Source organism: Saccostrea cucullata, unplaced genomic scaffold (assembly GCF_032062105.1).
Source record: "Saccostrea cucullata isolate Sc308-1 unplaced genomic scaffold, CSIRO_AGI_Scuc_v1 ctg1967, whole genome shotgun sequence".
In the NCBI taxonomy this organism is placed as follows: Eukaryota; Metazoa; Mollusca; class Bivalvia; order Ostreida; family Ostreidae; genus Saccostrea; species Saccostrea cuccullata.
Window position 1 is genome coordinate 52,448 of NW_026919637.1, and position 18,630 is coordinate 71,077.

The 18,630-nt window shown below is 33.0% G+C and overlaps 1 protein-coding gene across 1 annotated transcript; it reads left to right on the forward strand.

Annotated features, from left to right (window-relative positions):
* The first annotated feature begins 2,324 nt into the window (after positions 1 to 2,324).
* LOC134235090 (uncharacterized) lies at positions 2,325 to 3,656 on the forward strand. Its single transcript, XM_062717178.1, has one exon. It carries the CDS (start codon positions 2,325 to 2,327, stop codon positions 3,654 to 3,656), a length of 1,332 nt encoding a protein of 443 aa, XP_062573162.1.
* The last annotated feature ends 14,974 nt before the right edge of the window (positions 3,657 to 18,630 follow it).

The window sequence follows — 18,630 nt, forward strand, 5'->3', positions numbered from 1 at the left end:
AACCGCATATTGTTTAACATTTTCAAATTAAATGCTAAGCATCCTCCTTGCAGTGCCCCATTCGAAAATAAATCCTATCAAAAAAAGTCCCACTGAAATACATATGTTTAGGACATTTTTATCTTTTTTCTTGAGTTTTAAAGAAACCAACAAATTATCAAGACTTGTTCCATGAAAAATTAAATATAGTCATGGTAATAAACTCATCTACCCACAGCAGATATATGCACATGCCAACCACGTGCTCAGTGGAATGATATTAAGGAGGAAACTCCAGCTATGAACAGAACAGTTTTTCCCGATTTGATGGAGTGGGGTTAAAATCGCGCTTTTTCATTAATCAGACGATGCGATGCAACAAATAAAAGTGGCAAGTTATATAACCAAATGATTATTACTTAGTAATTTCTTGTCTTGATGTCATTATGGTCGCATTTATTCTAAAATCAATGTTATTCGATCTCTGTGTGACGGAGGAATGGCGGACGAAATAAACAAATGGCCCCAGGAAGACACCCATATGAAAAATCCAATTTTCAAGAATTATGGATAATGACAAGAAAAAAGCGAAACAAATGGTTGTAGCCATATTATCAATGAATCAAAATAACACTATTTTCAATGCATTTTTCATCTCGTGAAAGCTGTGGCTGCGGAGTTCTAACGTGATTATTTTCCTCCTAATTAAAGCAAAATAAACATAATTATTTACTTATTTTGGTCTCTAACAGTAGGTAATGAGTGCATAAACACTTTGAGTAACTCTGGGCTAGGTTAGAAAAGTATTAAGCGCATTCTTGGTATTTCTTATTTTACACCAGACTAGATCCCATATGGCTTGTACATCCTCCTTAAGTAAGTAGAAATGTAATTTTACTGTAATGAAATATGAAGATTACGAACTTTATTCAGCTTAGAATCCATTTCATCGATCAAATCGGATGCAAAGCAAACATCAATATCGAAAAACATCAAAGGTGGGATCAGGTACCATTGAGAAGTAGGCATCCACTAAAAACCGGTCACACCTGCCGTGTGCTCCCTGTCGTGATCGAAAAATATCGTGAAAAGATCTGTGCCAATCACCATGTACAAATGGTCTTACAATAAGTATGAAAAGATCAGTTAAATGTAGCATTTTACCTAATGATAAGTTGTATTTGCTTACGATGTCAAAGTGTTTCATCAAATTGATTTCAACAGCTTGCCTCATTTTAGAAATTGTTAATTCATAAGGCATGCTCTTGCGTATTGAATCTAACTGAGAGACATAATCTCGAGATGATAAGGGTTTTTTTGTGTTGTTTAACGTCATTCTCGAGAATATTTTACTCATATGTTAACGACATCGAGAGCTGTGAATTTTCTCATATACTTGCCACCCAGGGCCATTGAGCAGGGGGGGGGGGTTTCTTGCCAACACCTATTGCGACACGGGAGCGCGGTTTATACAGTCTCATCTGAAGGACTGGTCTCCACGTACCACAGTGGGATTCGCACCCGCGACGTAAGGATCAACTCCTTACTTTGTGCCTCTAGAGAAGACTCAGCACCACGCAGACGACTTTGGTGATAAGTGTATATTGCTATACAAATACAAATACAAATACTTCATTGGCACAAACACAATTACAATAATTGGCAAAGGCCCACTGAAAATTGTTAAATTATGTTTACATAATTTTTAAGAATTGTCAAGTAATTGACTTTTAAGTTCAAAACAGTCTCTGATAAATTTAACAGTAACTTTCAAGACTTTTTGTATATTACTGTTTACATATAATTGTAACATATATTTCTCATTGCTAAGTAAGGGAAGTTGAAATCATCACGAACATTTTAAAAATTATGTTTCCTAGCCCTTCATGTACCAATGCCTCACTTTTGTCACTAGGATATCTTAAACATTTGAATATTTAAGTATTAACATTGTATTGATCGTATGTGATTTGTCAGATTGAAATCTAAATGCATTAAAGAGAGAATACGTTTTTCTTCCTTTAGATTTTGTAAATCCTATAGATCAACGAAATAGTGTCCCAGAAATAATTCGATGTGACATCTGTGGATCTTGTATCGTAAAAGTTTTCTGTGCCTTTTGTGATGTAAACCTCTGTAGGACATGCATTGGAACACATGTCTCGTCTGATATAAACAAATGCCACACATTTATCAGTTTGTACGAAGAAAGAGAAACTACCATTTTCCCTAGGTGTCACTCCCATGAAAAGAAAATTTGTGAACTTCATTGCAGGAAATGCAATTTTCCTGTTTGTACTGAATGCATTTTCGCAGAACAACACGAGAAACACAAATTTCAAACGATGATTAAAATATTCCAGGAAAAGCAGAATCAAGTAAAAGCTTATCTGAGAAGACTAGAAAAGGATTTCTATGAAAAATGCCACAATGAATTATCAGAAGTAGAAAAGCAAATAGCGGATTTCGATGAACGTTGCAATAAATTGAAAACAGAAATATCTGACCATGGGGAGGAGTGGTGCAAAGCAATTAAAATTGTTGTCAAAAAACTAACATCTCAAGTATCAAAAGTGGAAAACCAACACAAAGAGACATTAAATTCAAGCAAAGAAAAATTACAACAGAGTTTACACAAAGTGCAACAATACATGGAGCAAATCACTGGTATACTGAGATCAAACAATATTGCTAAACATTTAAATATTAATACAGACTTTGAACCAGAGTTTACGATACCTCCTAAATTTGACATAGTTTTACCAATATTTTCAAAGCTTTCAAAGCCAGAGGATTTAATTTCTGCAAGGTTTGGGTCATTGGCATTTCATTCAGATGAACCTACACCATCAATGATTAAAGATATCCTTTATAAACCTGAGGTCATCACCATGTTTAAAACACGATATGACTTTCATCTTTACAACTTGACAAGTCAAAGTAATATGCGAATCTGGACTAGCGGAGATCACTGCGTCATGAAAATGTTTAACTCTAACCAGGGAGTATATATCAAGTCGATCAAAACATTATCAGGACATCGGCCAGAAAGTATAGCAATAACGAAAACTGGACAGTTAGTTTATACTGACTACCATGATAGATCTGTGAACATTTTGAAAAATGGTAAATTTAGGCCTCTATACGAATTAGAAAACTGGATACCTCACGGTGTTTGTAGTACCTCTTCTGGTCATATCTTAGTTGTTATGGTTAGGGATGATTATAAACAATCAAAAGTTGTCCGTTATGTTGGCTTCAAAGAGAAACAAACCATTTTTTCCTATAAGGGTATCCCTCTATTTTCTTCTGGAGATTTTTATAGATATATTACTGAGAATAAGAACCTGGATATCTGCGTATCTGATCAAAGAGCAGGAGCAGTAGTGGTTGTCAATGATGCTGGGGAACTGAGATTCAGGTACACTGGTCATACTCGTGTTCCAAAAAACGAACCATTTGATCCAAGAGGCATTGCAACAGACAGTCGGAGCAATATCCTAGCTGCAGATATTATAAATCATTGTGTGCACATAATTGACAAGAACGGTCAATTCATTCGTTACCTAGATTGCGGCCTGATTAATCCATGGGGACTCTGTACGGATGAAAATGACTTGTTGTTTGTTGCTCAATATAAAAACAAAAATGTTGTTGTAATTAGTTTCATGCAATGAAACTTTATAAGCAATCAGTTGATAAACATCAATAGAAAATATTGAATTGTGTACTTTTTTACGAAACAGTTGTTGTCTTTTGAGGGTATATCTACAGAAGAAACTACTGTGAAATCACTAATTTTGTTTTCGAGGTATGGAAAGACCCACAATTTTTTGACAAACACGAAATGTAACAATTCTTATGCTTTATGACTGAAATTTTTTTTCAATCGTAAATTCAAATACCCTCAACAAGCCAATATTTTTTCCTCAAACCCTCAAAATTGGATCCAACGAAAAAAATGTGGATTTAAAGTATATGAGTCAAAGTATTATTTTAATATTAAAAAAATCCCCATGATATTGATGAATGGAATTTGTCTTCAGCTTTTTCTGAAGATTTTTACACTAAAATTGATAGGTGTAAGATATACACACTTTTCGATTAAATTGAGACTTTTTACACACTTATTTGTTCTTAACTGTCTAAAGGACTGTTCCTATATTCTCTTGATTTTGTACACTGAAGCTGATTAACACGGACAGACACTGATGATCATGCGATAGGAATATTATCTTTACACACACAGTACATAGATATATTAGATCAAAACACTACTTAAGCCAACAGCTGCATACAGGTAAGTCATTTTACATGTAATTGGTAAATCAGATAACAAAGAAGTGTGGTTTTCACTTGATGGTTGTCTGCATTGTTAAACAAGAGGCCCATGGGCCACATCGCTCACCTGAGCACTAAGGGTAGGAAAAAGTAGAATATTGCTCTTCATTGTAAAGTTTAAATCCAAAAGTAGTCCCATGACCAATCATGGATTTGCTATTTTTTAGAGAATGATTTTAAAGAATTTTCCTATATATATCTTTAAAAACTTTTGTCGCCCATTTTGGCCCCGCCCTACCCCTGGGGGGTCATGATTTAAACAAATTTGAATCTACACTACTTGAACATGCTTTCATATAAATATGATGAATTATGGCTTTGTCATTCTTGAGAAGAAGATTTTTAAAGAATTTTCCTATATATATATTTCTATGTAAAACTTTTGTCGGCCATTTTGGCCCCGCCCTACCCCGGGGGGTCATGATTTGAACAAACTTGAATCAACACTACCTGAGCATGCTTCCATATAAATATGATGAATTTTGGCTTTGTCATTCTTGAGAAGAAGATTTTTAAAGAATTTTCCTATATATTTCTATGTAAAACTTTGGTCGGCCATTTTGGCCCCGCCCTACCTCCGGGGGTCATGATTTGAACAAACTTGAATTTACACTACCTGAGCATGCTTCCATATAAATATGATGAATTATGGCTTTGTCATTCTTGAGAAGAAGATTTTTAAAGAATTTTCCTATATATTTCTATGTAAAACTTTAGTCGGCCATTTTGGCCCCGCCCTATCCCCGGGGGTAATAATTTGAACAAACTTTAATCTACACTACCTGAGGATGTTTCCCCATAAGTTTCATTTTTCTTGGCAAAGTGTTTCTTGAGAAGAAGATTTTTAAAATATTCCACCAAATTTTCATTAATTCCCAAATATCTCCCCTTGAATGAGGGCGTGGCACTTCATTTGAACAAACTTGAATCTACTTCACCCAAGGATACTTTGTGGCAAGTTTGGTTGAAATTGGCCCAGCGGTTCTTGAGAAGAAGTCGAAAATGTGAAAAGTTTACAGACAGACAGACGGACAGACAGACGGATGCCAGACAAAATGTGATCAGAAAAGCTCACTTGAGCTTTCAGCTCAGGTGAGCTAAAAAAAACCATGTTGGAAATACTCACATCTCATGAGATGATGATTTAAAAATCTTTATTTTATATTTAATGGTGTTCTTTTCTTTCTTTTAAGTACAATATTATTTGATTTAAAAATTTTTATTTTTTATTTAATGGTGTTTTTTTCTTTCTTTTAAGTGCAATATTATTTTTCATTTCAGAAATTTGAAACTATAACACCTTCTTCAAAAGTCTAGAGAATGTTTATTTTGTTTAGGGTATTGAGCAACAATTAATAGTATTATCACATGACTTCCCAAATTACATGCAGCTTTTACAAGATAGTCAATCTAGTAATGTACAATAAATAAGGACTAAAATATTTGATAACTCTTTAATATTCAAGATTTATTAATTTAAAAAATCCAGTTTCTTCAAAATGTTTAGATATGTGTGTTTCATATTTACTTCAAGAAAAGTAGGCCGTATCAAATATCGACATGTATATCCATGCTCAAAGTTGCGAGTGACACAATTTTCTTAGGGTTAATAAGAAGCACACTGCATTTTTATGTGGAAAATATATTTATACATTTATAGTATCTTTCTGCCTGAAAATAATTAAATGTTATTCACATATTTATACATGATCTAGTGGGTTAGGCGCCGAATACCCCCCGGTATAACTTGCTTTTTCACATATTATTCACATAATATAAATTGACTTAGAATTGAAGACATTGTAAATCCCTAAACCTTGAATGAATTCCTTTCATAAATCAAGTGAAGAAATGTTGTAAATCAAAGTTTCATGTTAAAAAAATTGAATGTTTTGTAGTATGCACTATGGAACACTGTAAACTATAGTTAACCTTAGCTAATTTTTGACGAGGATTCACAATATTATATAACTTATTAGTCCATCGAGTAAAATCAAAAACAAATTGTTATAATTGAATGTTTTTTCCCAGATGGCAATTCATAAAGCAACTCTGGACTACCTTGAGGGTTCTGGATATATGATGTCATGTGACCAATGCAAAACTGCCAGGGTACAGCTGTACAGTGAAATTTGTCGAGTCATCCTCTGTAAATCGTGTATTTAGGAGCATGTTGCATCAGAATTGACCAAGCCACACACAGTTGTAGGGGTCAGTCATAGAAAAACCCCTACAGACTTCCCAAAGTGTTCTGTCCATAAAGTAAAGTTATGTGAACTTCTCTGCAAGGATTGTTTCGTCACTGTCTGTACCGAATGTATTTCATCTAAACACAAGAAACACCGATTTCAAACATTATTCACTGTATAAACATAAACAAGTCTTAATATGAAGATTTTTTTAAGAGTGAGCAATACGTTAACAATTCCCAGAATAGCAGGACATGGTTTTTCCCAGATTACCAGGACATGGTAATTCCCACAATATTAGGACATGGTTTTTCCCAGAATGGCAGGATCAGGACATGGTTATTCCCAGAATAGTAGGACATGGTTATTCCCAGAATAGTAGGACATGGTTATTCCCAGATTACCAAGACATGGTAATTTGTATTCCCAGAGTAGCAGGTCATGGTTATTCCCAGAATAGCAGGACATGGTTATTCCCAGATAACCAGGACATGGTTATTCCCAGAATAGTGGGACATGGTTATTCCCAGAATAGCAGGTGATGGTTATTCCCAGATTACCAGGACTTGGTTATTCCCAGAATAGCAGGACATGGTTATTCCCAGAAAAGCAGGACATGGTTATTCCCAGAATAGCAGGACATGGTTATTCCCAGAATAGCAGGACATGGTTATTCCTAGAATAGCAGGACATGGTTATTCCCAGATTACCAGGACATGGTTACTAGTATTCCAAGAATAGGAGGTCATGGTTATTCCCTGAATAGCAGGACATGTTTATTTCCAGATTACCAGGACATGGTTATTCCCAGAATAGCAGGACATGGTTATTCCCAGATTACCAGGACATGGTTCATAGTATTCCCAGCATAGCAGGTCATGGTTATTCCCAGAATACCAGGACATGGTTACTAGTATTCCCAGAATACCAGGACATGGTTATTTCTAGAATAGCAGGTCATGGTTATTCCCAGAAAAGCAGGACATGGTTATTCCCAGAATAGTAGGACATGGTCATTCCCAGATTACCAGGACATGCAAGTTTTTTTTTTTATTTATGACAATTGCAAGATACTTTATATACAGATTGTAATGATAACTTAAAAACTGCAAGCTTCAGACCTGAGAAACGGTTGCATTTACAAATACTTGACAGCTTTAAAAGAGAAGAAAACTATAAGTAACTATAAACTATAAGAAAACTATACATTGAAATTGCAATGTTAATACTTTTATAAAAATAAATATCTGAACGGCTTTAGTAAAGTTTTAAAATATATACTGGTGTAAAAAAAACTTTCTTAATTATAAATTTATAATCCACAATATGAACCTTTGTCATTATTTATATTATTCCATAATTTGTTTTATTTTTGTTGATCTTGAACCTTGAATAAGCATATTTAGTTGGAACAAGTAATAATATTATACAGAAAATATTAACTTCAAATCTGTGGCCATACACCTTTACCTTACATCTCAAAAACCTTAAATTTCGTATTTATAATGGAGTACAACATTTACCGCTTTTTGGAAGGTGATACTGCTGATTCAGCAATAGATATGCAAATTTGTTTAATTTTTTTTTTTTTTTTTTTATACATATTATTGAATTCATTTCAAAAGAAAATGTACCTGAGAAGTTTGAAGAGTTTCTGTGTCGCGACAAAAAAGAAATCGCCGAAAAAAAATAGGGGACTGTCGGGAACCGGGAGTCGGGAAGTCTAGATTTACCGCTTGCACGTTTGTAAAGTTTTTTTTCGTTTGTCGTGTTTTTTATTTACGTTTGTACTGCAAACATGATCGTTGGTTTTGCATTCATATATGTTCGTTTCGTACGTGGTCGTTGTTTTTGCTTAAATGATTATGCATTGTATTTGTATATCATTTGTTAAGTTTTTATGTTCATTGAAATTAAAATAATTCTTTGTTTTCTCATTATGGTAATTTTTGCCCTTTCCGCTGCCTATAGAAACCGCTATAGATTATAGAAAAAAGTGCATTTAAGCAATTTATACACCGTCTCTATACGTATAAATAGATCTGTGTCATTGCCTGTCATGGACACAACTATATGTGTAGAAAGGACCCAAAGATACTTTTCTATACAAATGTTCAGCTATGATATGATGAGATTGCCTTCGAGTCACCCTTTTTTTGTAAAATATATGCCTTCCATTAAACCAAAATTTGAATTTTAAAGATGTAATTGTTGTAGTAACATTTTCGACATTATTCTATCGTACTGTATAGTAAAAACGTCGTTTTTGGCTCGTTTTCAGACAAGGTTTTGATTTAAAAATATAAGTAACTTTTAAATCGTGCAGTATGTAAAAATAGAATTGATTTGAAATAAATCTATGTGAAAAAATTAATATGTTTTCGGGTTCATTTCCTCGTAATTTTATTTAAGGAATGAAGCTAATTTCAACTTATGTTATCCGATATAACATAACCGCGACGCGGTTTATAAACAAGAGGCCCAGGGGCCACAGCGCTCACCTGAGCACATCGGGCTTGAATTTAACCCCCCCTCCAGGTGTTCATCATTAGAACAAACTAGAATCTACATTACCTGAGGATGATTCCATATAAATATCACTAATCATAGCTTTGAAGTACTTGAAAAGAAGATTTTAAAAGGTTTCTCTATATATCCCTATGTAAAACTTGGGTCGGCCATTTTGGCCCCACCCTTGCCACGGGGGTCATGATTTGAACAAACTTGAATCTACACTACCTAAGGATGATTCCACATGAGTTTCATCTTTCCTGGCTCAGTGGTTCTGGAGAAGGATTTTTAAAGATTTTTCTTATATATTCCTATGTAAAACTAGGGTCGGCCATTTTGGCCCCACCCTTGCCCCAGGGGTCATGATTTGAACAAACTTGAATCTACACTACTTGAGGATGATTCCACATGAGTTTCATCCTTCCTGGCCCAGTGGTTCTTGAAAGGAAGATTTTAAAAGATTTTTCTTATATATTCCTATGTTAAACTTGGGTCGGCCATTTTGGCCCCACCCTTGCCCCAGGGGTCATGATTTGAACAAACTTGAATCTACACTACCTGAGGATGATTCCACATGAGTTTCATCTTTCCTGGCCCAGTGGTTCTTGAGAAGAAGATTTTTAAAGATTTTTCCTATATATTCCTATGTAAAAGTTGGATTGATCATTTTGGCCCCACCCTTGCCCCGGGGGTCATGATTTGAACAAACTTGAATCTACACTATACGAGGATGATTCCACATGAGTTTCATCTTTCCTGGCTCAGTGATTCTGGAGAAGAAGATTTTTAAAGATTTTTCCTATATATTCCTATGCAAAACTTGGGTCCGCCATTTTGGCCCAACCTTGCCCCGGGGGTCATGATTTGAACAAATTTGAATCTACACTACCTGAGGATGCTTCCACATGAGTTTGACCTTTCCTGGACCAGCGGTTCTGGAGAAGAAGATTTTTTATTAAATTCATGATTATCTCCCCTTGGAAAAGGGCGTGACCCTTTATTTGAACAAACTTGAATCCCCTTCACCCAAGGATACTTTGTGCCAAGTTTGGTTGAAATTGGCCCAGTGGTTCTTGAGAAGAAGATGAAAATGTGAAAAGTTTACGACGACGACGACAACGCCAACAACGACAACGACAGACAACGGACAAATTTTTATCAGAAAAGCTCACTTGAGCCTTCGGCTCAGGTGAGCTAAAAAGCGTAAACTGTCCCTAGTTTTGTTATATAGGATGACATAAGTTGGAATTAGCTTCATTCCTTATAATTTAATTTCAGTGTAGACAATGAGACAATATTTCCTCCGGAAAAAGCTTTCAATTTGAGCATTATTTTAAAAGTAACGTTAAGCGGAGTGATACGTTTTTGACGTAACTCATTGTGACGTAGGCAAGTTATGTTATACAAAATATTATATGTTCCTCTGAATGATTCAGCCAATGAAATTGCTTGATACAAGTGAAATTAAATTATCGTAGATTATTGCTATCATATTGAACAATAGAGCATTTTTAAGAACGACGTCATAAAATATTGCAACGTCATGCTTGACGTCGTGAATATCGAGCCGGTATACAGAGCAGAAAAAAATTATACTGATTAAAAAGAAGGAAATTCATATCTATCTCATCATAATTCAATAAACCAAATTCTCGCAAAAGGCGTGAACCAACAATCTGTCCTTTAGTTTCTTTCTTTATATTTCTTAATGTGCTGATTTCTTACCGTTTCAAGGCACTCAAATCAACGATAACTTCTGAATGAATTTCCGCTACCGGGCTAATTATCGTCCCGGTGTAACGTTGAATTTTGACTCGGGTTGAAAATTGACCCGGGGGTCATTTTTCAACGTTGAATACTGATACCAAAGGTGTTGAATTTAGACCCTAATCCGTTGAAAACTGAGCCGGGTCGTGGAATTTTGATCATGAAACCGGTTAGAAATTCAACAGCATAAAAACACATAATTATGATTGGGTTTTCTCTACTGTGATTTAATTCATAGGTATGAGGCCCCTTTTTGGTATTTACTGCAAAAAGTAATATCCCCTATTTGAATAAGTGATATCACCTGTTCCAAGAGATGATATCACCTATTAGATTTGAATTTGTGATATCACCAATTCGAAAAGGTGATATCACTTATTCGAATTGGTGATATCGCCTATTCGATTGGGTAATATCACCTTTTCCCGTCGAACAGCTGTAGTTTTTTTTCCTTACAAATTTAATTTATTTCACTTATATATCATGTATACAACAAGAAAATCGTAGAAAACGCATGGAAACTAGGTAGTCCGAATTTTCTTGATTCCAGTGGTAATCTACGAGGTTTGTCCAAAAAGTTCGTGGACAATGGCGTTTTTTGTGAAAATAAATGGTTCTATATAAATCTGTTGTCAAAATATTTCTTATGAAAAAACAAGTCAGTATGATTTAGTTTTTATTAATGGAACGTAATATTTTTGTAAAAATCGGGGTCCTTAGAGGTCGCAGATAGTGCGCACGAACCAAGGTTAAAATGATGTAAACTCTGATGTAAAGAGTTCGGATTAAAATGATTATTTTACTTATAAAACAAAAAAAAAAATTAATAAAAATTTAATGTAACACAAATTAAGAGGTTGTTATCATTTTATGATATCTTAAATATATCGCTTACTATCTAGACAACGAAAATACACAAAGAAAACCTGAGCAAGCACGTGTCAAAACTCAACAGAAAAAATGACGTCGCCCGTCGGCACAGGGCAGAGTCCGGTCAAAAAATTAAGTTTTATAACGGTTGAAACGACGTAAGAGACAAAATATTTGTTAAAACAACTCAAAGTTATTTAAATATATTGAATGTTTCGATTTGGGATTCATATATACGATTTTTCAACAGTGTGTACAAATTCGAAGACACTGTCTACCAGAATTTAAAAACACATATAATTAACTGTAAATGGGGATTTCTATTCATGAAGTTGTTATAAATCTAGCGCAGCGTCGGACTGGGCTGTTCAGTTTGGATATACAAACTGTTAATTTAGATGGCGCTCGTAAATTTGTGTGTATTGTTTTGAATTTTAAAAATTAAAAAACTTATAATCTATACTTAAAGATTATTGCTAGCACTTCGAAGTGCGTTGTGCCTTAAAAAAATGCATTGTGTGTCCATGAACATGTGTTAAGTCAAAATCCAAACGTTTGACGTTATAATGAAGCGTAATGTCAGACTGCTCCGTGCGCACAATCTGCGATCTTTAAAGACCCCAATTTTTACAAAAATATTAAGTTTCATCAATAAATATTAAATCATTCTGACTTATTTTTTCATGAGAAATATTTTGATATACAATAGATGCATATAGAACCATTTGTTTTAACAAAAACGTCATTGTCCACGAACTTTTTGGACAACCCTCGTATATATATTATAGGTAGCATTCAGTATTATACAATTATGGACTCTTTTGGTGTTGAATATGGTTTGTTATTCACCAGAATAATATTCATATTGACCGAGGCGAAGCCGAGGTCAATATGGATATTTTTCTGGTGAATAACAAACCATATTCAACACCAAAAGAGTCCATAATTGTTTTATTATATAGTCGGGATTTGTATAGATAAGACATTGAAGGCTGTATGACGAAACCATTTTCATTTGCGATCTTCCATTGTTGAAAATAAAAAAAATCTCCAGATTATTGTTTGTAACCTCCGTGTTTTCCTTTCCGAGTTTGGCTATGTGTAAGACGTCCAGATGTTAAAAAATAATCCTGAAAAAGGTTTGAATTATCGTTTTCCTGCTCAGATACGTAGCTCGCTGCGGCCGTTGCAACCATTGTTTACAATGTTGTTTGATATTTTGATTGTGACGTCACAATGCCGTTGACCCTCCGGTGAATACGGCCTAAAATCCGGTGAATATGTAGTGTTATGAACTGTTTGCGTTTGTAAAGATTATATAGGGACTATAAATAGACTATATAATTAAATAATGATTGTTGTAAGAAACTCAAACAGGTAATATCACCTATTCGAAAAGGTGATAGCAGTTATTCAAATAGGTGATAGCACCTACTAGTATTTAGCAGGAAAAGGTGATATCACCTTTTATTCTAAGCTCTCTGATTGGCTCAAACTTGATCACATGATTAAGTATAACAGCATAAAGACTTGAGTTACTATTTATAGAATCTGAAATGCATATTGACTTCATGTTTTTTTTCTTGTGATCATATGCTATATTTGAGGAGTCCTTTTAGAAAATTTCAATAAAGTGAATGATATCAAATAGTATTGATTTCTCAATTAAAGATAATGCAGAGTATGACTTGATGTTTCTGAAAAAAAATTACTACAACTTGTATTAATATTTTTTAATGTTCCGTAATTGATGAGACGTAACAATGCTTTAAAGTCTTGAATTAGGATCTACATGTACTTTATATTAAAACATAATGGATATCTTTGTCAAAAATTGATACGAGACATAATCAAATAATTAAATTAGTATTCTGAATAACTAAATCCTCTATAATTACTCCATCAATATATAAAACGAAACACGTTTATTTAATATTAAACAGCAACAGCTTAATTTGTGCTGATCTCTAGTCTCTAAGTCTTGAAGAGAGAAAACTTGTGCCTTATTCCCATATTTTCAAATTTTGTTTTGTCAATCTATGTGATAAAATGATTCATATTCGATAATAATGTTAAACTTTACATTCCTATTTAATTGAGTTTACAACCCATTTTAGTTTAATTTGTCATATTTCCAAGAATGCAATCATGGCAATTATTGAAAAAGAATTTTAAAAAAAACATCGCATAGGAGATCATAGAGATAAAATTATGTAATAAGATGAGAAGTTTATCGAATAAGAATCGTATTTTTTCGAATAGAAATGGATGCTAGTATGTTTTCGATCAACAACTTTATTGCATATAAACCAAATAATTATCGAATAAAAAAGATAAAATTATTGAATAGGAATGACAAAATTAGCGACTAGCAATCGATTGTTTTAAATATTAATGACATCGAATAGGAAACGCGTGTTTTCAAGAGAAAAATATGTAAATTTTCTGATATATGAATCATATTGTCACATTCCCTGTAATTGGAATAGCAATTTATCGAATACAAATTACAAATAATGGAATAGAAATAACAAGTAATCAAATAGGAATCACATTGTATAAAATAAGATTTTTTTTTAGAATAAGAATAATCTCATTCTCAAGGTTATGGTCCGAAAGCGATCAATTTTTAAGCCGAGACAAGCTACTGACAAATAAGTTAATTGTTACAGGGATTTCAGCAATTTATTTAAAGTCAGCATTACTTACATGCTATGGTCGCTATAATATTGCTCTTTTTCACAAATATAACCTATCATTGGAATCATTTTGGTCGATGTGTTTCATTCTAATTTTTAGGCTATTAATTCTGTTATTTTTATACTGAACTTGACTAGATGGGATGTTCCACCCGCCTGATCAATATATATAGGGCTCACTTTCTAGCAGCAGATTTTAAAGATTTTTGTTTTATGCCCTATTCGTTGTTTTGTAGTTATTTGTGGATGCCATGGATTTTGGAAAGTATTTTCAAAATAAAGTTGTCATGCTTGAAGATAACTGAAATCGTGCACTTATCAAAATGTACATATATACACGGGGTGATACTGTATGTTTATTTCTATTATTCTTGAAAAGGGTAAAAAATTGAAACCAAAATGTAAATTAAGTGATATTGCATGATGAATCCCGTAAAACAACTTCCCAGCTAAAAAAAATGTTCAAACTTTGAGGTGGGGTCAATATTCAACAGGGTCAATTTTCAACTTATTGACGTCATCAGGTGTAAGAAAAAATTTTTCAAGCTGTTGAAAAATGACCCCGGGTATAAATTCAACAACTTTCGGTCTCAATATTCAACGTTGAAAAATGACCCCGGTTCAATATTCAACGTTGAAAAATGACACCCGGGTCAAGTTTCAACTAGGGTCAATATTCAACGTTACACAAATACATAAATACATGTATTAATGCATTCAGTGGATATATTGAAAATGTTTTTATTTAAGTTTACATAGAGGCAGAAATTAACTAATTTAAATCTTAACTTGATTTTATTTTATAAGGATAAAAAAAAACGTACAGGAAATTTTTAGAGAAGTAAATGGGACGCAAATCTAAACATTTATTTTATGTGGCATAATCAACTGGCAGATTTTATTCTGTTCTTAGACTTTCAATGTACGTATATAACATTAATTCTACTGAATGAACATGGAAAGCTACGAAGCGAATAAAATAGGTACATGTAACTAACAACAACGTATGCCCTGACTTACACAGGCAATTGGGATATCGACCCCCCCCCCTCCATTTTTCTGGGTTTTTTCCTATTTTGGATTTTTATATACGTACATATATCGCATGTTATTAATAATTTTAACCTTTTATCTCTTTACGCTATTTTTTAAATATATAGTTTTCGACTGATACATAAAAAGAGATGATTTGCAATTTGTTTTAATTCTCGTCGTCTGCCTCTTGATCTTGCGTCTTCAGTTGATCACTATCTAAAGCGTAAGAAATGGAATATGCAGACACCAATAAATGTTACACGTTCTTTTCAGATTTCCATTTTATTTTCTATATGCCTTCGATAAGTAAATATTTCGATTAAATCACCCGCATCTAGGGTGAAGTTAAAATAAAAAAATAGGAAAAAATTTACTCATCCCCGGCTTTAGCAAGGAAAAAATTGAACGGAAGAAGGGTTCGTATCCTACGTGCCTGTGGTTATTTACAAGAGGTCAATGCCGCTTACAAAATATATTTTCTAAATGTTTCATTAGTATTAGTGCCTTAGCAGTTTTTAACTTGTGATCAACCTGTATATATGTTTTTACAAAGGTTAAACTTTTAATGTTACCAATGCATTTTTGATGTTTAATATAATGACTTCTTATTGATTATAATGAACTTTTAAAACAAATAAGGCAAAATAAAAATTACATGGGGAAAACATACTGTTTTATGGAAATAAGACTTTATCAAATTTTATTTATTCAATGCAATTTTTAAAATATGGAATTGAATTTTCAAACACATTCATTTTTCTAAATTTTGCCCGAGATTAGCACATACCGTTTCATAATTGAATTCGGTATGCACTAAAATTTCGCTGTATTTTCGCCATCAAATTCGCAACTGAATAATTATTCATTATAATTTCAAAAGAATACATGCCCACACTTATTCAAAAAATTGTTTATTCGTTAATTATAAATGGTTTGGCTATTCGTTATATATAAATGGTATGGTCGTACATATTGATAAAGTAAAAACACGTTCTGAAAAGCAGAGGAAATTCTGAACGATACAGTCGAATTACTTTTAAAAATTTTTAAAGTAAATTTGCAGTGATTATTTATAGGTTTTCTTGATTGAGTTACCGCATTACAAAAGAAACTTCAGACCAATAAAATATTTTTAGAGTTCTTTGAACATATAAATTTTAAGCAATTTTTTTAAAATCAATTAAATGACTTCGGTACGATGTTATGTTTGACTTACAGTGCTAACATAATTCTTGAGCCATGGTGCTATAGAAAAGACATATTTAAATATTTTTTCTAAAAAAAATGATTCAATGTATTTCATTGCAACTAACAATTAACTGTTATATGGAAGTGTGAAAAAAAATTATCTGTCTTTTTCCGTCATACGTTAAGTCCGGTGAGAGTCTAGGAGATATTTGATTATGCAAGGCCTAGCCCTATTAATTAAGTGCTTTAATTTTGAGAAATTAAAGGACGGTAGAATTGTTGTGTATAGATTTTCTAATTATCACAGATTTTACTGTGTCAGCAATTTTTTTACTGTGTCTCAAGCATAAAATTTGAATCGTCACCGTGTCAGAGAAAGTTTTACTGTGTCGGGAGCAACACAGTAAAACAGCTCATGAAGAACCCTGCAAGTTGTACTTATTCATTTCAGGAAAAATATCTGATATATCCTGACTACCATTTTTGTAACGTCATAGAACATCATTTGTAAAGGATATTTAATCTTGCATACTCGATGAATCCCTCTTTGTAGTTCATTTCGTAGCACCCATTAAGAGCCAAATACGTCTCCAGTTGTAATTCCAGTATATTCACTCAATAATTCATACAACGTGGGGTGGTGTTTATGGTTCCTTTGTTTGATAGTATTTTTTTTCAATTCATACCATTGGTTCATACGAGATGTGTTATTCAAATACACAACTTATAGACAAGAGAATCATCCTATCTGTATCAAATACACTGAATACTATTATATTGAATTACGGAAGTACGTTACGGAAGATAATATGAGTTTTTATAACTATTTCAGTAAACTCGATACTTCTTTTGTTCCCAGTAGTTCCACCTCGTGCAAGAGATCACCTCACCATCCGTGGCTTCCGCCTACTCATACTTTTGTACTTTAGACATAAATTATATTATTAACAAATAATGTATACAGGGTTATTTTCGCCCCATGATATTTTCGCCCTGTTGCACTTGCAATCAATTTTGTTCCGTTTTAAATTCGCCCAGTTTTATATTCGCCAAGTTCTTGTTCTGTTCTACAGTCTTTTGTCCAATATCAACATGGATTCCTCTTGTGTCAATAGTAATATTTATTGATTTTTTTCAGTTCTCTAATGTATTTGATGGGTTCTTCCTTGTAAACGCTTTCAGATTTGTTTTGCTTTCTTGAATTTTTGCACGACGTTAGAGAGGTAATGACACGCAAAAAACTTTCCAAGATAACATAATATGTCATGACAAGACAGGAAGGTAAATCGAAATTGCTTTGAATAGGAATTATTTCAGATCAGGAAAAAAGTAATAAATCATGAAAACCTGTAATCTTTGAAACAAAACCGTCTAGAGAAAATAATGTATATATCGTATTTATCTTATCTCATGAATATCGTATTTATCTTATCTCATGAATAGCGTTGATGGAAGATTCTTAGATTTGATCCACCGTGATGTTTCCTCCAATAGTGGGATGATTTGTCTTGTAGACAGGTAATTTCTTCTTGCAAAAATTTGCTGGAAAAGTGTGAGTTCTTGTTTGAAATTAAATTAAACCCCTTTTTTATTTTGAAGGAAAACATAAATTTGTAATTTTTAACATTTTGTTTGTCAGAGTTTTTGCTTATTCGATAGTATGTAGGAAAACTTTAATGTAGTATTAGTCAACGATACGTTTGACAATTTGATTTTGTGTAATAGTTATTAACTAGGGCCTATGATAGTTAACTTAAGAAAATTATCATTTATATTTTTTTGTATGCATTTTGCTAGGGTTTTTGAAGTTTCGTTTAAAACCACAGGGGCCGGAACATGTTGTATTTGATTTATATACATAATCACTATATCTATACATTTAGATCTTTTTTTGTATATGTTACAGTAAATCAGGAATTTCATGTATTTCCTAAACCATCCAGTAAATACGTGTATTTACTGGCCAATTTAGGAAATACATGTAAATACTGAATAGCTAGGAAATTCACGTATTTACTAAAAATTATAGTTAATTTTACACGTTTTTACTG